Source organism: Protopterus annectens, chromosome 2.part0 (assembly GCF_019279795.1).
Source record: "Protopterus annectens isolate FY-2018-M chromosome 2.part0, PAN1.0, whole genome shotgun sequence".
Taxonomy (NCBI): Eukaryota; Metazoa; Chordata; order Ceratodontiformes; family Protopteridae; genus Protopterus; species Protopterus annectens.
The window spans coordinates 1,381,675,997-1,381,697,916 of NC_056728.1; the positions used below are offsets into that span (position 1 = coordinate 1,381,675,997).

The 21,920-nt window shown below is 36.5% G+C and overlaps 1 protein-coding gene across 31 annotated transcripts in view; it reads left to right on the forward strand.

Annotated features, from left to right (window-relative positions):
* Nucleotides 1-21,920, forward strand: part of ANK2 (ankyrin 2) — a 3,034,032-nt gene that overhangs the window by 2,783,383 nt on the left and 228,729 nt on the right. For all 31 annotated transcript variants that reach the window (XM_044061567.1, XM_044061562.1, XM_044061555.1 and 28 more), the window contains one exon: nucleotides 4,726-4,800. In XM_044061567.1, coding sequence (XP_043917502.1) covers nucleotides 4,726-4,800 — 75 coding nt within the window. The remainder of the gene's footprint in view (nucleotides 1-4,725; nucleotides 4,801-21,920) is intronic.

The window sequence follows — 21,920 nt, forward strand, 5'->3', positions numbered from 1 at the left end:
TGGTTTGCATTCAGGGACCTCCTGTAGCTCCTGCCAGGGTAGTCTGAACAGGAAACACTATGTCCCACATGTCCTAATTGAAAGGTGATATCAGGGTGGGCCCTTCAAAGCTGACTGTCCTATAGAGTTAGCCTTATGAAGTCTCAGTAGATGAACAAGGTGCTTCTTGAGGTCAAATTCCATATCAGTTCTTCAGATCAAAATCTGCTTTATTATTGCTGTAGTTTATCAGAAAAACAAACAGTGTATGCATTCACTTAAAGTGCTTTTTTCCAGGTCTATGGACATTGAGAAATTAGTTAAAATACCATCTTTACTTGTAATAATCATACAAGCTGACAGTCAGCTGAAATCTAGAATGCTTTAATATACATTACTGTTAAACAGCTACAAGCTTTTAGAGTTGCTTAAGGCCTTTTGATATATGCTGAAGACTAAACAAGTCACTTAACCAGATCAAAGTTCTTAGATCATCTTGGAAAACAGACAAGTTAAGAATACCAGGTATTACTTAGTTAATAAGTACTACCCTGGTAATCAGAGAGGGAGATGCTGAGTAACAGTGTTCCCTATTTCCGTGACAGAAGCAGCTATTGAAACCACCATCTGCCTTAGTACTATGCATGTTATATTGATACCACCATCTGCCTTAGTACTGTGAAAGTTATATTGATACCCCCATCTGCCTTAGTACTATGAATATTATATTGATACCACCATCTGTCTTAGTACTATAAATGTTAATCTAAATTTTTAACAATGTCATCTTAAGTACCACAGATTTAAACCCCCCATTTTCTTGTCATCAGCACTAGGTACAATACCATTAGTTTTACAGCAGCTCAGTTTGACCATTATATTGATCTGTGCTGAAAAGATAAAATAATCTTTCACACATCACTGTGAAGTGAACTACTTAACTTTTAGGGGGATATCTGACTCTACTTTTTACTTTTAAAAAACTTTCATTTCATATCCTGTTGACAATCATCTATAAAGAACAAACAGTAACACACTGTCTGGCATTTAATGTAAAGGATTAAGGCAATGAGCTGTTTCCCGTAGTCCAGGATTTAATTCCTCTAGCCTCCATTTGCCAGCATTATGAATGTGAGCAAAGGGGAACTTGTGTCCAGTGGGCTTACACAGTTAACAAATGTAAACACTAAAAAAAAAAGAAAAAAAAAAATATAGAATGTCCTTATTTGGCCTTGTGTATTTTATATTCCTCTGTACAGATATCTTTATTGTTTGCAGTTTACTGTGGAAAATGCTACAGCGGCAGCTTCAGCTTTCTTTATTAAATTGCTGAACTATATCTAGTTGATAAGAGCTTAACACTAAATCTCAAGTGTGATTGCTAGATTGAGCATAGCGTAAGTGATCTGTATGACTTTGTCTTCACCCACTATCTAAGGACACAAACATGCAGTCATTGTGGCTGTCAACCCTCAAGTGAGGCTGTGAATTATTCATCCATCTTCTTGCAGTCTCTTTCAGCATGTCATATACAGATCTGACTGCTACTAGAAGGCATATCATACAGCATTCTTTGATATGAGTCATTAAAACTGCAGGTAATTCTAATGAAACAATCATCAGTATACATTCAGTAAAATTTGCTCAGATTAGAAGAAAATTAATAGAAAAATGGAAGATAAATGATGTCACATTTTCCTGCAAAGAAAATACAGTACAGTTAATTAACTATCTCACATTAGCAGCGCAGCTGTATTTCTTTAAGAAAAGCAGCTATAATGAGCCTAACATTGAGACTTTACCAACCAAAGCAATGTCTATGTAGTCGCAATAACAGCAAAATCAATAAGGAAATTAGGGAGGGACCATCATTTTTGTTTAGGTACCAGATGTGTCACCTTAGTTGTTTAAGTAGGACAAATCTGTACTCTTTGGTTATGACAAAGCTTCCTGAATAGAGTTATTATGATACATTTCTCCCAAATGACAATTCAGTTTTCATGCTGGACATTTTTTTTGCATTGCTAACCCCCTTTTTTCTCTCATAAAAACAGATTTTATGAGGCTAAACATAAATATGCCATAGAAATGAAAACATCCACTGAAGGGTGTGTATGTGCATGCACTTTTCCATTATTGTTTGTAATCCATGAGTGCATATTCTGGTATATTCTGGCATTTCCAAAGTCTTTTACTGCTGTACCTCTGTGGCAGCGGGTTTGGTTCACTGGAGCTCTTACAGACTCCACTTTTACAAGACTGTCTTGTCTCAGACATTGGTTTGTAGCTGACCTATTTCATTTAAAAAGGTACACAGTAATACATCTGTACACAGAGTGTAGATTCCTGGCATTGCTTTAGTTGCCCATGTACCATTTCAAGAGTTCAAAGCAGGGTCTGTGATAGGGCAATCATCTATGGTTTTAAAACCAAAACTCCATTAAAAAGTCAAAAAGTCACCATATAAAAGAACACAGTGCAAGGCTTTACAACGAAAATAAGGCAACACCACCAGTTTCCAGAAAGGCTGTATAAGCGCTTTCATTCCTTTATTCCACCATAAAAACGGAACTTCTTCAGAGACAAACATGCACATCATTTCCTCCATTTAAACACCAAACAACAATCATGTGATATTCTTTCTTAAAAAAACAACAGCAATATTTCTAACTAAAAACCTTAACATTTGAAAATGACCCCATGTACATTTTTTATTTATGAAACATACAAAATGTTTTATTCTTTTAACATTTCATGCCTACTATACAATCCCCGCTAAGAATCCTAAACATACATCTTATGATAAAATTCCACAAATGTTGGTAGTACATACATCATACTCAAACATACCACATCCACTTTTGTGTTTGTTTCGTTGATCAACGCCAACAACTGGGTTAGCGTAACAGACTCTTCAGTCTGTGAGTTATCCATTCTCTCCAAAGGTGTATCAGCATAATTATGCCATTAGGAGGCAGGATGGGACCAATGCACTTTATAGACACAGTGTCATGTGCAAAGATTAAAAAAAAATTGTTTTTGTGTGTTGGAAAAGGTTAGAAGGCAGGAGAGAGGTGGAAATTGGTCGAACTTTGTCGAATACAGGGAAATGTTCTGGCAGGTGTTGCTAAATGCAAGTAACCTGCCGGGCCTTAATGATAGAATTTCAATTAGTAGTCTTCTGAATTTAAGGGCAGAAGAAATTTAAATTTGAATTTAAATTTAAATTTAAAGAATAGAAATAAAAATAAAAACAAAAATAATATATATATATATATATATATATATATATATATATATATATATATATATATATATATATATATATATATATATATAATAAACATTAAATATGAAGTACATTGTTTTAGGTAGGTAATAGAATTAGAAAAGGTTTTAGTTAAGATGCATGTATTACCAGCATTTGTGGAATTTTATCATAAGATGTATGCTTAGGATTCTTAGCAGGGATTGTATAGTAGGCATGAAATGGTAAAAGAATAAAACATTTTGTATGTTTCATGAATAAAAAATGTACATGGGGCCAGTTTCAAATGAAAAGGTTTTTAGTTAGAAATATTGCTGTTGCTTTTTAAGAAAGGATGTCACATGATTGTTGTTTGGTATTTAAATGGAGGAAATGATGTGAATGTTTGCATCTGAAGAAGTTCCATTTTTATAGTGGAATAAAGGAACAAAAGCGCTTATACAACCTTTCTGGAAACTGGCGGTGTTGCCTTATTTTCGTTGGAAAGCCTTGCACTGTGTTCTTTATATGGTTTTAAAACCCAAAACAATAGCTAGACAATAGATAAATAATAGTGAAAAAACATTCTCAGTGCCTCATCTGTAAATGAAAATAGAGTAGGTTCATGAGATGGTTCTTGTTTCATCTCTGATGTGCAAATGAAGCTGTTAGCAAATCTGCTGTGCCTGAAATACAGAGCAATTCCAGTCAGATGTACTTTAGAACAAAACTTTCACAGCATGATAAGCCTTCCAGCTTCAGTACGCAGGTGTAAATGGAAGTGAAAGCTTTCTGAAAAATGAGTAGTTATAACATGCATATAATTTTATTTACGATTTTGAAATGCTAACATGAAGTTTTTGTTTCTTTGTTCTTGGGTCTGAAAAACTATTTTAAATATATGCACTATTACATGCCACAAGCCATAATAATGCTTTATGGAAAACAGTGAAGAGCAGTTATAAGCCGTTGGACATGTATTTTAGTAAGAATTCTAATGTGTCTTCTGTTTAAAACAACACTCATCTGTTTACTGGTCCCTGCTCCGGTGAATCTGTATACCTCTTGCAAGTATATGTTCAGGCACTTCCAATCAGGCTTTTGAGGACCTTTTCATATTTTATGAAGAAAATATGTCATATTTTGGGACACAGAAATACTGGATTCTTGCAGGATGACATCACTGCAGGAAGCTAGAATGTGCATAGCAAAGCCCAGTGTAGATGACTGTTTCAGGACTTTTCTGCATTGCCTAAAACATGTGTTTTCCATGAGATTCTAATACCTCCAGCCATATAGCAAAATCTTATGCTTCTGCAGAGTATGGCCACAGCAAGTAATTACTAAAGCTGTTGCATTCAGATTTAGATACCTAAACTAATCCCACTTATTCTCTGAAATATTAAAAGGGTTTGAAATTTGCTTTTCAAAGAGATGCACAACTACCTAAAAGTCTGTTTCAGACGATCTCTGGTTGTTTTGTTTTTGACTAAATCTAGATCCCCAAGAGGAAAGAGGAAGGAAGGAGGAAAGACTAGCATGCATTGCTGACCACCTTGGCTTCAGCTGGACAGGTAAAATGTCTACAAAATGTTTTTAGAATTTAATTTGCAATGTGTGAATGGAGAGATCAGCACGTCCCTTTTATTTGCATATCATTTCTTATCTAAGAAGATGGAAAGCTATGTCTATATTATGCTTATTACAGTTGTTACCTTCTCATTTCTTGGTGACTTCATCTGTACTAACATCTGTCTACATAATTCGGAACATTCTTACAAAAATGTGGAGAATAGGAAGTGGGACTGACAGAACTGAGTGGTAGCTAAGGAGCAGTTTTACTAAACTGATAAGCCTGGTTTATGTAAGTGAGTTCTAGGTGACAACCAAACATGAACAACAATCATGTGACTTATTTCAGCCCTTTAGCATTACAATTTGTTGTTAGGGCTATATGTTGAAAAGCCTCAACCACCAAAAGCAACTTTTTTTTAAGTCTGTTAAGTAATTATATTCATGTAAAGTCCAAATGCCTAAACCAGTTCTAAAAGTACTAGTGACAGTGAAAATGAAACTATTAGAAATGTTTTGAATTTACCCTTCAAAACTTAAGATAAAAATGCACCATTAAAAGTATTGCTTTAGCTGAAGTCTTTAAAGTGTGTTGTTTCACTTTCCATAACAAATGTAAATAGCTAACATTAGAGAGATGGGTGTAACTTCCTTATCATTTGAAATACCAAATGATACAGTTCCTCATGCAAAAAGTGTGTTATTTTGTAGTTATGGTTGATAAACACTACCCCTTGACCGTTTTCTTGAAGGTGAAAACTCCTGCCATGACATTGTGACAGACCGAGCCTACAATGTTTCAGTACCTAAATTACTGTATAAGCTACTATATTTGCATACTAATTGTGACAAAAGGAGAGTCATATATGCTAGGCAAGGTGTCAGATATGTCTAGTAAATGGATACTCTGCATTCTATATGTGTTGACTTACTAGTGAAACCATAATGTAAGTATGTATCCGTTCTTCTAAATAAGTATGCTTGTTATGGGCTGGCCATAATGCTTTGCTGCTGATGAAAATTTATTGCCAATATTTATAATGACATAGTTTTTAGATGTGGTCATAAAGAAAAGCTAAGTAAATATTGCAACTCAAACATTAAAAAAATGCCATCTTAGTGTTTCTTTCAAATTAAACTTTCATCTTTAACAACAAAGGTATAACCAGGAATTAAATAACTTGTAAAATAAAGATAAATGATAACTGCAGCAGTACATTTTAATGAATGCCTGTTGCTTTTACTTTAAGTGAGTTGTATTCATTTAGTTTTGCATATGCACATTGTATATATAAATGTTTGTTTTATGTAGAATTACTTTGACAGTAGAATTCCATAAATGTGCATGAAGAAAAGAAAAGACACACTAGTCATTGGTGACTCCATAGTCAGACACACTGACGTTCCGCTCACCAGACTGAGTAAGGAGAAGGTCACAGTAAGCTGCCTGTCGGGCGCTAGAATCCGCCACATAACGCAAGCACTCAGGTCTCTCAACAGCAGGTACAAATATGACTCAGTCATTGTCCATGCTGGTGTGAACGACCTGAGACGTACCTCCTTGGACTACATGAAAAGAGACATTGAGGAGCTCTCTGATTATGTAGCCCAGGCAGGTATGACCCTGACCTTGAGCAGTATCCTACCTTCACCAAGAATGATGCCACAATACAGAGATAAGATGATCAGCTTTAACAATTGGCTTAACCACTGGTGTCATTCAAAGGGGATCCAGTGTCTGTCTGCCTGGGATGACATGCTGGACAAGCCACGCTGCTTCGCAAGGGACGGCTTGCACCTGTCACCCTGGGATTTCGGATATTGGCAAAGGCTCTTGCCACCCCCATAGTGCCTTTTTTAGGCAAGGCTCAAATTCTAAACCTACCACCCTAGAACACAAAAAGGAAAAAACTAAGGGTAATGCTGCTCAATGCCAGAAGTCTAAATCTCAAAATGCACGCACTCGAGGCCCTTCTCAATATGGAGAACATCGATGTCTGTGCTGTGACAGAAACCTGGTTCAAGGCTCCTGAGAGCACCCCAGCACTATCAGGTTTTACCTCATATCATGCGTTCCGGCCCCAAAATCCGGACAATACCAAGAAAGGAGGGGTATCCATATTCATCAAGGACACCCACACCTCAAGACTGGTGGCAACGCACGATGCATCGGAGACCATCCAGGTGCAATTAACCATAGGCAAGACTGCTCTGCAAATTGTAGCATGTTACAGGCCACCCTCACAAACTCAGGAACCTCACATGGCCTTCCTGAAAACACTAGAGGGATAAATGTATCACCAAACACCATCATACTAGGTGACTTCAATTACCCTAATATAGACTGGGAACACTACTCAAGCCCAAACACCCTAGCCCAAAAGTTCCTGGAATTCATAAACTCAAATGCCATGGAACAACTAGTCACCATCCCCACAAGAGGAGATAACATACTTGATCTCATCATCACGAACATGGGAGCACAATGTTCAACACCGGAAGTATACCCCTCACTGGTGAGATCAGATCACAAACTAATCTCGCTGGAGGTCCTCATCCCACCCCACCTGAAATAAAAAGACCACAGTAAAAACTTCTCAAAGCCGACTTCACACTTCTAAAGACTAGTGTGGTCTCCTTTAAGGCCCCGAGCGGCGGAAAACAGTACTCAAGCCGCTGAATCACTCACAAATGCCTTCTACCAGCACCTGCAGGACTGCATGGATAAGGCAATCCCAAGCAAAACAAAGACTCTCTGTACCAAAGGCAAGCGTCCACTCTGGTGGACCCCAGCCATAAACAAACTCTACAACAAAAGGAGAAAGCTACTACAAGATAGAGCAAAATCCTTAAAAGGTAAGACACCCTTGATCACTATAAGTAAAAAACTAAGAGCTCTCATAAAATCATCCAAAGCAAATTTTGAGAGAAAAATAGCTAAAGACTCAAAAGACAATCATAAGGCATTCTTTAGCTATGTTAGAAACCTGGGAGGAAACTCCCAGATATGCTCAGAACTAGTCAAAAATGATGTGAAGATTACTGATCCTACAGACATTGCCAACATACTGGCTGACAGGTTCAGTGCAAACTTCTCGCCCGCCCCAAAAGGAGAGATATCTATACCAAACGATTGCAGCCCCCCAAACATTTCCAACGCCCAAGTTAAAACTGCTCTCTCCAAAGCAAAAAACACAGCATCCATGGGACCCGACGGTGTCCCCGGCTGTGTGCTCCACGAACTCAATGAGGAATTAAACCCACAACTAGGACAGCTATTTAATCAAAGTCTTACCTCTGGATATGTACCCAGGGAGTGGCGCACTGCAACTGTGGTCCCACTTCACAAAGGTGGTGCTTCCACCGACCCTGGAAATTACCGGCCTATTAGCTTGACAAGCCTTATCTGCAAAGCCATGGAGAGGATCATAATGGATCTCATAAATAAAGACATAGGGAATTTGCAGACCTTGGATCCAACCCAGTTTGGCTTTGTCAAAGGCAGATCATGCCTTTTAAACTTGGTTGACTTTTGAAACAGTCACCAAAGCCATTGATGAGGAAAGGCAGTCCATACAGCCTACCTGGATCTGGCGAAGGCCTTGATACAATACCTCACTCGGGTATCATTGAAAAACTCAGCAGCTTAAATGTTAACCCATACATCACAAGATGGGTTGCAAACTGGCTGAGTGACAGAACCCACAGGGTCAGAGTTGCTGGCGCCATGTCAGACTCAAAGCCTGTCACAAGTGGGGTCCCACAGGGCTCAGTCCTGGGCCCACTCTTGTTTGGCATCTACTTTTCAAGTACAAGCAAACACAGGAGGGTTATGGCTGACAAAGTTTGCAGATGACTGCAAACTGGGAGCCATAGTAGAAAACACATCTGACACAGATATCCTTCAGAAGGGTCTCACAGAAATGGATAACTGGTGCCAGAGCCATGGCCTAAAGTTAAATGCCAAAAAATGCATAGTCATACCCTTCGGGAAAAACAAGGTTACCCCTAGCTACCAAATAGGTGGCAATCCACTGAGCACAGAAGAAGTTATCAGGGACTTGGGGACCCAGGTTGATTGTAGTCTGTCATTCGACACCCATGTAGCTAAAGTAGTTAGGAAGACCTTCTACATTGCCCACCTTATCATGAAGGGATTCTCATCTAGATCAAGGGAGGTCATGGTCTCCCTTTACTCATCACTCATCAGACCAATGATTGAGTACAATGCCCAATTCGGAATGTATCTGACCCGACACTTGCAGCAGCTGGAGAGACCACAAAAGTTCCTCACCAAAAGGATAAAGGGTCTCAAATATCTGTCCTATGCTGCCCGACTGAAAGAACTCCAGCTCTATTCAGTCGCTTACCGCTTGCTCAGAGGTGACCTTTGCCTAACATACAAGGCCATGTCAAACCCAGATTTGATGAATATGCTTCACCTCAAAAAATCTAGATCCACCAGAGCCACAAGGGCGGAGACTTAAACCTCGACACGGCTATTAATAGGACGTGCTGGAGGGATAGATTCATCACCCAAAGACTCCCTATGCTGTGGAACAAAATCCCGGTATATGTGAGGCAGAGCACCTCGCTGGCCTTGTTCAAGAGAAATCTTGACCAATGGATGGGAGATCGCAAATATACCCCAGGGATTACCTCAGTGTCACTGCTCGACAGAGGCACAGCAAAATAATGGGTATAGTTCCCCATACTTAAGGGGTGGCGTAAGCCACAAAACGATGGGCTAGGCTTGTAAATGCCCTCGGGCAGATAGCCTAGTATGAACCTATGAACCTATGAACCTATTTTAATCATAACATAATTATTTGTGAACTGATGGTCTCACATGCTACTCACAAAATTTGTTTCAATAGGGACTATAAATTAATGCCTCTGGAAAACTGCAGCGCAGTGCATAAATGTAGACATATGTTTGCCTTTGACAAATTCCCCCTAGTAGTATAAATACCACCTGGGGTCTCCTGTGAAAAGAGGCTTCCAGCCCAGTAGAACTAACACAGTCAACAAAGGATGAATACATTTAAAAAATGAAATAAAATACATATTCATAGATTCATAGATATTTCAAGACAATTGAGGGCTATACTGGTCAATCCTGGAGTAAATCTGTAGATACCCATCCAGTTACCTTGTCTGTATTTAAAAGAAGATAGAGTCACTCTGCTTAACCTGCAGAAATTCATTTCGATGGTCTGAGAGATGTTGGATTATAAACCTGTTCTCCCATTGTGTTTTATTTATCTTTTTGTGAAGATTTAGATCCCTCCTTAGTACTGGTGGAGATATTGGACCTGTAGAGAAACAGGAGGTCCAGGGCAACCATATAGATCATGGAGTGGTTTGTGAGACAAGAGATCCCCCTCAAAAGTTTATAAGAAACTGAGTAAAGAGATAGAGCTTCCAGCCTCTGTTGTAGCTCAGAGACATTAGGCCTGTGATCTTTTTGGTTAGGAACCTTTGAGGCCTTTATAATTGTTTGATTAGTTTAGTGAGATACAGCACTAAGGAGACATTAGACTTGATAGCTGGCTTGATCAATCATGAGTATAAGGGAGTGATTACTTATTAGACTTTTATGATATACCATTGTCAGTTATCTTGGCTAAATAAAATGATTTCCTGACAGCTATTGTTACATGATGGTCAAAAGAGGGAGACCTGTCAACCCAAGTACCTAGGTCTAGCTACTTTTCATTTTCTAGAGGTGCATTATCTAGACAGTAATAGAAGAGGAAGGGTTGTCCATCAAAAGTAATAATACTACACTTTTTCACATTTAGTATGAGCCCATTCTTAGTACAGGAAGAATTTACTAGGATGAGTTTATTCTGGAGGTTTTGAGTGTCATAGGATGACTTAACAACAACCCTCAGTTCACAATTGTCTGCAGACTTTGTTAGCCAGGGTCTTCACTCTCTCTCTCTCTTTAGAGATCTAAGAAGTACAAGCTAAAAAGGAGAGGTCTGAGTGCTGAGGGAGGTCTTCACTCTCTCTCTCTTTAGAGATCTAAGAAGTACAAGCTAAAAAGGAGGTCTGAGTGCTGAATCCTGAAGGAAACCACTCCTCACTTTCATACATTTTGGTGAGACACCTGCAGCTCGCACTGTTTAGGCTATGTCTTTCAGCCAGTTCACTATCCATCTTACCACATATGGGTCAAGTCTTAAAGCATTTAGTTTTTGTATGATGCTAGCATGGGGACTGGTGTCAAAAGCTGTAGCAAAGGTAAGATACACCACATGCAATACATGGCCGACATCTGCCGCTAACATTCCACATGGTAAATAGGATCTTGTAGCATTTGGATAAATGTATCATTTAAATTACTCCAGAATGTAGTACAACTCAACCACAAAATAATGCTCCTATTTACAAACAGCGGGTGTAATTCATGAACAATTGTAAGACATTGCCATGTGTTATCAAGATACAGCTAATGACAAAAGGAATGCAGGAGCTGGAGTGATTATTTGAGGTCATCATTACTGTAGGGCACAGAATATGTGGTAATTTCACAACAAGCAACAAGGAAGTTGTCCAAGTTATTGCTTCGGTATAAACAAGGAACTGTTATTTTATTTATTTGTTTATTTGTTAACCAGGTAAGTGAAATGACTCTGAGGCCATTTTCAGCCACATCTCAAGTTCAGCAGTGAGCAATATGAAAAAAAATAAGTGGAAAATTAAACAGGAATTGTAAGGAAAAGGGTACATGAAGAAGGGAGAGTAAGGAGGTGTAAGATATGAATAGGTACTTGTGCATATTTAGGGATATAGTTTATTCTCGGGTTGAGCAACAACAGAGCCTGAGCAAGAAAGAAAAAGAAACCGACTAACGTCTCTATTGCAAAAAGAATACATACTAAAAAGGACAGTAGTTTGTTAAGTAACACAAAGATTACATGGAATGACAACATTGCCCTATTAAAAAAAATTCAGTCTACAGAAAAAGGCATATTTTTTCCAAAAGAGAAGGTGGAAAAAAGAGCCAAGGGACTTGTGAAAAGGAAGAAATCAAAATAGAATTTGGTAGGATTGAAGACCATTACTGTAAGAAAAAAGAGGAGAAAGACCGACATTGATAACATGGCTCAAGCTGTGGAAGTAGAAAGCCAGCTGGATGAGAATTGTATGCTTGCAAATGTAATAATCAATGAAAACACTAGGATTAATAATCATTCCATTGAAACAATTGATAGAACAGATATTACTGAATCAGAAGATGGAGATTCTTTAGATCTGGTCAGAAGTGATATACTTGTAATAGGATATTCAATTATTAGAAGAACTGTTATTTACATTTGCAAAGAAGATAATGAACATCAAATACTGTTATGCTTCCCAGAAACAAAAAATATAAAATGTGAGAAAGGCCTTTACCTTAATGTAAGGAAGTATGGCTCTGTTTTTATTCATGTCAGTACAAATTATCTCATCAGCAAGGACTCTGACTATTAGTAGGGAACTTGCAGCCCTCTTAGATAGCATGTACAAGTGTTAGGAAATATTTTTTACAAGTTACATACAGAGAGAAGGGTCATGTCATCATGAATGAAATTATTTATTTAACTAAATACTTGCATGAAAAAAAAGTCCCATTTTAAAAACTGGAAATGTGCAGAGCATTCAAACCTACTTTTCAGCGCATATGTCTTTAGACAGAATGGTGTGCACTTGTCTAGACCAGGGAAGAGAATTTTTGCAGCAAATATATTGCAATATTTGACAAACATAAGACAGAATATTTTTTTCCAGGCTGAAAATTTTACATTTCCCAGATAGCAACATTTGAAGTATCTCTGATGGTTGCTAATGGTAGGAGCACTAGTAATAACAATTTTAATTTGCATGTTCTCACAAGATTGATGTTATTGTTTGTGAAACATGGTTAAAGAAGAATGACTGAAAATCAGTACTGTTGGGGTATAAATATTTTAATGTAATACACATTCTTACAAAAAAACAGGTGGAGGTGTTATGATCGAGATTAAAGATTGCTGTGAGACCTGTGATTATTATATTCAGTGGCAACACCAATACTGTAGATTGTGTAACTGTGACAATAAAGACAACCCTAGCACATAAAGTCAAGTGCTGATGAGCTAGAGGAACTCATACATTTCAATGGAGGAGGCATCCACTTTTGTCAACAAAAGTAAAACCCTTAGTAATACTGAAGAAATGGATTGGAACAGTATATTCTTCAAGAGACAGACTGGGTTGAATTCCTGGAAAACTACTTCTAAAATTAAAAAGCTTAAAAACATGTGACTTTTATTCTCTAATTGCAGGTCTTTTTCTGAAACAATGGATTTACCTTTCAAATAAAAAAAGGTAATTTATGAAACAATTAACACATCAAAAAGCTTAAGAAAAAAAGAATCTTCCAGATGTGTCAGAATGCTGGATTTTGCTTGCCTTGCATGTTGCCTTGAGCTGCTCTGCAGAAAATCTAGGTTAAAGTTCATCATTGATGTCTGTGAAAACACAGAGGAACGTTCTTTTCCTTTCTTCTTTTTATCAGTTATATGTATGTGAGAAATCTACTCACCATAACATTTTTCTTTTCTTACAAATGAATTGGTAAAACAAATGTTATAGTAATGATCTATGTTGTGCTTTTGCTGACATATAATTTGCTTACATTTTGCTGAATGTTAATAGCTTCTGCTGTAGTATTATTAACTCTAACTATGCATATTAATGGAAAGAAGTAAAGTTAGATGTGTGTTACTGATTAGAACAGTTGAAAAGAATTAACAAGACCAAGAAACTTACAGGGGAAATTATCAGCCTATGTGTTGTGAGTTGTCATTTTCACATGGTGTAATTAAATTCCGATGTCAGGATGTGAAGCTTAGATCCGAACAACTTTTCACAATGGCTAAAAATACACATTCAAATTAAACAAGCAGGAGTTCTTTTATATAGTCAAGATTGCTTGTAATACTGGAATTAATAGGCAGAATAAACATTTTATGAATAATAGGCATATACGTACTGTAATCTCTAATAGAGAGCTGATGATTAAATCGGTCTTTGATGAGAGAGTTTGGAAAGAGAAGTTATATAGAATAAGGTAGAATATTAGTGTACAAATAATACAGAAAATGAATATATTTAAATAACAAACTACTTATAAGAAAGATATATATTACATATCCCTGCATGTGTCAGAAATGTGAATGTACAAGATCTTATATAATTTACATATAAAATCATATAAACTATTTGGAAATCACCTCAAAGCTGAAATTTGAAGCTTGTTCATGTGAAGTTTGAAGCTTTTAACATATTATATGTTATTAGATTCATTAGTACTGCCTGAAATAATGAATTTCATAAGTCAGCGCTAAAATCTGAGTGTTATATTGCTGAATCAGTATATCCATTTTGATAGAAACTAAAGTAGATTTTTCAGTATGTTTGAACATGGGAAGGGAGAATGGGATTTGAATTAAGCACATTTGAACCCGCGGTAGTGGTGCTGCGGTAGCGTTGTCGCCTCACAGCAAGACGTTGTCCCGTTCGATTCTTAGCTAGAGCATCTTCTGTGTAGAAGCATGCCCGAATGAGCTTGCCTTCATTGAAGGTTGTGCATCAGGGCTGGTAACTTGGCATGTAAAAATCCACTACCAAACATTAGCGGACCGGAGTTCCGCTGTGGCGACCCCTAACCGGGATAAGCAGAAAGACACAACAACATTGTTACTTTTGAATACAGTGTAGATTTTTTTTTTATTCCATAGAAATAGCAGGACATTCTCTTTCACCTCAGTGATGTACATATTTTAATAGGCTAAAGGATTTTTAAATATTTTTATATTTTTTCATATTGAGCATTACACAGTTTTGAGATATAGATACTTGTTACTTTTAAAATTAATTCAGAGCTTTTGTTAGACTTATAAAATGTGTGTATATCTTTTAGTATTATGAATATATATGCACATTGATTTTCCTTTTGCATAATAGTTTAGTCTGATAAGATTACCTGTCACCTAAGTTTACAGATATCTTTATCTCTTCAGGACCCAATTTGTTCTACTTATTTAGAGTTTTAGTTATAATAATATTGAATGAGCACATAATTTATGAATGCTTAGTGGATAATGTATACTAGTTTTACATATTATACTAGTATTACATAAATAGATATATAGAACATTATTTGTCTGATGATTTAATATTTTTGAGTATCAGAAGCGGATTATTAAACTTTCATGTAGTAATGAAAAAAATGTTTTAAATGACAAAATATACAACTAAATTAATAATCTCTTATTATTTTTAAGTTATATATAATATTATATTAATTATTTGTAAGTTATGGTAGATTTGGCTAGATTTTTGATGAATTTTTAGATATTGGTATGCAGACAGTATAGTATTTGATAGGCAAACTAGGAAGTTTGATATCCGCGGTAGGTTGTGTTTTATTAGTAATAAATACAGTTACAGTTGTGGACTTGTTTTTACTTTTATTATGTACAAGTTTTAGTAGTTTAGTTTGTAGAATGGAAGAATTTAAAAAAATGTGGAATGTTAAGACAGTGTTAGAGTAGTGCATTAGAGTCTTATATACTATTAAATGAATATGGTGGATAAATGTGTCATATTATCTTTTTAAAGAAATTTATTAAATACACAGTATTGATAGTTTTAATCTGTTATCTATCAATGTAAATGGATGTAATAATGGCAACAAAAGGAAATCATTAATGAGATATCTGAAATTAAATAGAGGAGACTTTATACTTTTCCAAGAGACTCACTTGATAAATAAAGATATACAATATTTAAATAACTTAGGTTACAAAATGTTATCATCTGCTTCTTTTAACAAAAATAGGAGAGGAACCGCTGTACTTTAGAGAAAAATCTACTGCAATGCTTAAAGTCACATGAAATCCTTTAATGAGCCCAAAGGAATGTATACATTTGTAATAATTTAATGTAATGGCAAACTCTATACACTAGCTATTTTTACTGGATCCCTGGAATAGGTGCAAGAGTGGCCAAAGATCACATACATTTACTACAATGTTATTGGAATGGTAGTTTAATTCCAGCAGGAGATTTTAACTGCATATCTAGATACAAGTGAACAGAAGAAAGCTAAAATTCTGGCATCAGCTGAAGCACTAAACACATGGAGTTGTAATAATAATTTAGTTGATTTAACAGTTAAAGAAGATAAGTCATTGCTCTTCAATCATTATTCTTAAGTCCATAGGGCACTAACTAGAATTGATAGGATTTATGCCTGTACAGATTTACTTAAAGTGAATTATTATAAAACTATACCCTGTCCTTTATCTTACCATAATGCACTAAGTATTAATATATTAATGGCTAAAGAAAAATTCAGATTATTTATGGAATCCCAATATATATGATGAAATTAAAATAATTCAAGAGTTATCTCAAGGAACAAATCAAGATTTTTTTTTTATCTTTGAATGATAATGGCCAGGTTAGTAAAGTCATACTATGAGACTACTTCAAAATGCATATTAAAGACAGAATGGGAAGATCTGCTAGTAATAAAATAAAAGAGTGATATAAATAGAAATACAAGGTAAACTATACAAAGTGAGGTCTGAACAACAAACAAAACAATTAGATAATACTGTAGTAATTAAAAAATAATGACAAAATATAAAACAGTTTTAATGCATAAAGTGGAGCTAACGTTGCAAAAAATAAAATTTCAAAATTATGCGATAACCTTCAAAATTTACATAGATTAGCTAATAGAAGTAAGATGTTTAGCAAAAGGCACAAGTCAATAATTTCAGAAATCCTCACACTAATAAGCTTGCTTCAGACATAGAGGAAATGTTTAATATTTTTAAAAATTGCATGAGTATCTTAATAAAGATAAAATAATAATCCTGATGATTATAAAATTGACAAGTATTTAAAGAAAAATGTTACTAATAAACTTAATGACCAGCAAATATCTCTGTTGAATAAGCCTATTGCCCTCATAGAAGTTAAAGAAGCTTTAAAAAAAGGAACATTGTAAGGCTCCAAGCTTATATAGTCTAAGTTTGCAATGATATAGTCTGATTCTATTAAAAATTTGAAAATTACTGAGTGACATTTTCAGGATAATTCAGAGTGACAAAATAATTCCTCCATCATGGAAATTTTCTGTACTTTTACCTATACTTAAACAATGAAGGAAAATAAGATAGTTTCTCATATAGACCTATATTATTATTAAATGTAGAATATAAAATATTTACTTCCATCTTGATTACAATATTAAAAGATATAGTAGATTAATAAAGATTAAACGGGGTTTATAGTCAATAGATTAACAAATGATAATATAAAAAATGTAGTAGCTTTCTTAGATTTAGCAAAAGGAATGAACAAGAAATTGTCCCTAATCAGCTTAGATATCAAGAGACCTTATAATTCTGTACATTGGAACTACTTTAAAACTATAGAAGTGTTTGCATTTATAGACCAATTTAAAGGAATATTTAAATGCTTGTAAAGAGACTCCAAAGCATGTTAAAACTGGATTTTACATTTTCAAGGACTCACTTTAAACAAAGGCACAAAGCAAGGGTGTCCCTTGTCACCACTACTGTTTGCATTAGTTATTGAACCATTAGCTAATAGTATAAGAACAATGAGAAGATTGGTGGATTCTAAATTAACAAGGATTGTCAATATAAAATACAGCAGATTTGAATTATTCGATTGAAGAAATAGATGATGAAATTGAAAAGTTTCAAGAAATATCGGCTGCTGAAATTTAATAATTGTAAAACTGAAACTTTAGTATTAAATCAATTACTAGACAGCAAATTTAAAAATAAATATAAATATAATTGGGAAAGGACAATAACTAAAATATTTAGGAATAAAAATCTATGAAGATGTGAGTAAGATTATTAATAATAATTTTGAAAAGTATTAAAGAAGTGTTACTTATTTAAAATGGAATGAATTTGTTCTTTTATTTTTTACTTTCAAAGTGGCTTCCAGAGGAGCAGCAGCAGAGGGACCAAGAAAAAGTGATGAGCAGTCTGAGAAATAATAGATAGTCATAGAAGAGTCACCTATCAGTAGCTGAGGCAAAGGAGAAGCCAGAGTCAAGACAGAAGCTCCCTCAATAACATTTCCCTTCTTGCTGCTGATGGAGTAAATTATCATGTTACTGAGACCCAGGTCTATGTTCTTGCCAAAAAAGGTGTCTGACAAGTGATAGTGGAGCTTTGACAAATCGGTGGCCTGATAGCAAAGTTATGTTCTGGGGTAATCATTTTAGTGCCAACCACCAAACAAACTAGACCCAGTACATAGCAAAACTTTTTGAAGGAAAACCAACACTTTCCCTCACAAAAATGATAAATTATAAAAAAATCCACAAAGGGATCCAGGACTATCTGTCTTCTGAAAAAGTTATCTGACAAGCATCTAGCAGATCCTTTTAGAGTCGTTTTTACCTCCTGACAGAAAAGTTAAAATCTGAAGTAGAATATTTTTGTGGCAACCCCCAAACACACTAGTCCCATTCCCTCACAACACCTTTTGAGAGAAAAGTAACACTTTTCCTCACAGAATGCTATAAATAATAAAGGATGCACCATAGGAATGCAAAACAATCTGTCTGCCGAAAAAGTTGACTGACAACCAGGTTGCAGAGTTTAGAATAGCTGGTGAAACCACCTGATAGGAAAAATAAGTTTTGAGGTAAACATTTTTTGATGACAGCCCCCATAACTCCTCCTCCTCCTAGATACAATTTTTGACCAAGAAGTAAAACGTTTTCTCACAAAAATCAATTATTTCAAAAACTTTTCCCACAGGGAGGGAACCACATCCAAGAAATTTCAGATCCAAGATAAACTTTTAGTGATAGCCAAAAAAACACAAGTTCCAGCCTTTAGCAAATGTTTCTGACATAAAAAAATATTTTTCTTTGCAAAAAATTATGAAGTGGAAGGTATTCTCTAGTGGAATAGTTATCTGAACAGCCTTGGCGAAGAGCTAGACAACCACTGATCACTAAAAGCCTGCAGGGAAGACTGCACTTTGACTGCAAGAAAGTTCTGAAGTTTTGCCACCATAGTCTCTGATTTTATATTGTTGTCTTTACACTGTACAGTGGCTAGGATGAGTACAAGAGGTCCTAAAGCTTTAGAAGCTGGCTGACTGGATTGATCCTTGGCAGGATGTCCCATATAGCTAAGACCACTGCAACAGTGATCTAATGTTGAACATTATTTTTTTCCCACAACTTAAAGTTGTGGGCACCAGATCAATGACCTGCAGAGAGGACTAGATAACCTAGTTACAGTTCCGGTGATGCCACCAGTATTCCCATTTGTCTTGCCTGGTCCACTTAGCAACAGTCCTTTCTCTTTTGATAATAGCACAAATGTGCTACAATTCACAATTACAACATTTTCTCTCTTTCTCTCTTTCTGTTTTTTTTTCTTTGCAGCAGTAAGAACAGGTAGCAGTTTGTTCTTTCCCTTTATTTTCAGCAACTGGCACAGGTAACAAAATAGTTCTCTCTCTCTTTCTTTCTTTGTGGCACTAGGAACAGGTGACAAAAGCAGTTTGCCCTTCTCTTTCTGATGTCATGGCATCCTACTGGTGACCAATCACATGCAAGCAGAAAGCAACAGTCTTATAAAGGGACAAGTGTTCAATCACTACCTGTTAAGTTTCCCCTGTAGGATACTAAAACCAAACTGAAGAAGACAAACCATTCAGGAGATCTCCCTATTAGTGAACAGGAAGCGCTAGGTAAAGCAACAGTTCTTAAATAAGTCCTCTGGTATAACAACAGTAGTTACACCAATGCCTAGTGTAGTCTTTGAATAAAAATCAATGCACAAATAACACAATGACACTTACTGGAGAGTCTTTAGGGACAAATAACACTTGGAAGGAGAAAGTAAAGACTCTTACCACTGTTTGAGGCAGACAACACCAGAAAACACTACAAACAACATAAAGTCTCTTGTCTGTGATGTAGATTCAAACAATAAAAAGAAGTGTTTTAATAAATCAGTTTGAATGCAAACTAATAATCTAGGTAGTATGCCTTGGGTGCCAAGAATTCATTTCAAGAGCCAAAGACTTTTCCTTCTCCTCTTCACTCATGTAAGAAATGTATATCCAGTCCTTTCACTTTCTTGAGGTATACTTCTTCCGACAGCACTTTTCACATCTCTCCCTCTAGGTTTACCAGACTTGCCCCCCAGAGCTCACAGTGAGTCTCTCAGACACCATAAGTTCTGCCATATTGATTCTGACCACAATCTATATAGGCAGTTGCCTCTCCCCCTACATTGAATTACCTGTTTATCAAGTGAGACCTTAAAAGGGCCAGCTACCTAGTGTATCCCCAACTAAGTTCCAACCCTCATACTATTTCCCAGCTATTCTATATCTTCTCTACCTAACAGTCCTACTTCCTCTGTTGGCATTATCTGCCAGGCACATCCTGGTATCATTATCCCCAGTTTGATGCTATCAGCTTTGAGCCATCAGGAAGCACCAGGCTAGTGGTGCATCTTTAACCACAGTGGTTGCAAACCCTGCACCCACCAGCAAAATTTGACATTAGCCTTCTACTGATGGTGAGCCATTAGAATAGGTATGATGTCTAACAAGAATTAACTCCATGCCCAACAAGTAATGCCTAAAGGTCAAACTCACACTTAATTACTAGGCATTCTTGCTCTAATTTATATAGATTCTTAATCCATCTTTATTTATCCCTTCCTTGTCATCCTGAACAATATTTCTGCAGGCATCTCAATGCCCAAGCTTCCTGTCAGCAAGTTTCCTTGATTCCAATGATGTCCACCTTTCGACTCTTGTATTACTGCCTGCAACTAAAATATGTCCTAGTCATGTCTTTGCATTGCAAAGTAATACTTCCCAGTCATATTCTAGGTCAGTTTTAGTTATTTGTCTGCTCTGTTCTGCATCATTGTTCTACTCTTTGCTACCTTAATATCTAGCCTCCTCTTCTGCCTCTGTGACATTCCTTCCTCCCTTCCATTTTAATATAAAGGTACAATCACTATCTTCCCAACCTAGCAATGCACACTGTTTTTCCTTCTAAGATAAAATAGATGGTCTCCATTATCTTGCTACCAGTCTGAAGCCCTTCACCATTGTTGACTACCCAAGTCAGCTGTCATACTGCCTAATCCTTGCTTTCATCACTGTAACACTTTTAAGAATGATGTCATCAACCCCGTCTCCCTGATATCTTTCTACCACTTCTCTGGCCCAGTGTTCTACTACCTCAGTTTTCATGCATCAACACCTGTCTGGCTCCATGGCACAAATGGATGCAGCCTGTACTATGATCCAAGTGACCTGGGATCAAATAGTGTGTCTGATACTGGAGGAGCGAGTCAGGGAAGTAGAAATGTAAAGGGGTGTGGTGCACTTGCCTCTTCTGTGGAGGGGAGAATTGCAGTCACTCAGGGAGCACATAAGGAGGTACAGTTTCTCCAGTGAAGATTGGGAAACCAACTCCGTTGCCTGAGGGAAGGGAGTGAGGCCACTCAGTGGCAAGGTCTGCTGCAGAAGAGAAAGGCCACCAGCCCACTGCATGTCCCCCTTCCACTCTACTAGCTCAGCATACATAAAGAAGATGTTAGGCCCTAACAAAAAGCACTCAAACCACTCTTGATGGCTGCCTGTATGATGGTCCCTCCCTGTCAACCATCTCCTGATGAAAACAAATGGGCCAAATGGCCTATACAGGGCTGATGATTGACCGACAATGGGGACAAAGAGTGCCAAAAACATGCATCAACCTTTCCTTTCGGTTTGCTTCTCCATTTTGTTTTAATGTTTAACCAGTTTATTTTTACTATGGTTTCTCTTTTCTTCTTTGATAGCTTTCTAAGACTGTTAATTTCTGAAACTCTCTTCACAATGCCTCCTGTTGCTCTTATCTCCTTTATTTCCTGCCATATGTCACTATCCCCTCTTATCTGCAACCTTCCCCCTCTATTTCCACTACCCTAAACCACCCTCATTGTCTGTGGTAGTTGTCTAACTTGACCATGCCTCTCAATCTCTATGCACAAGAAATCTG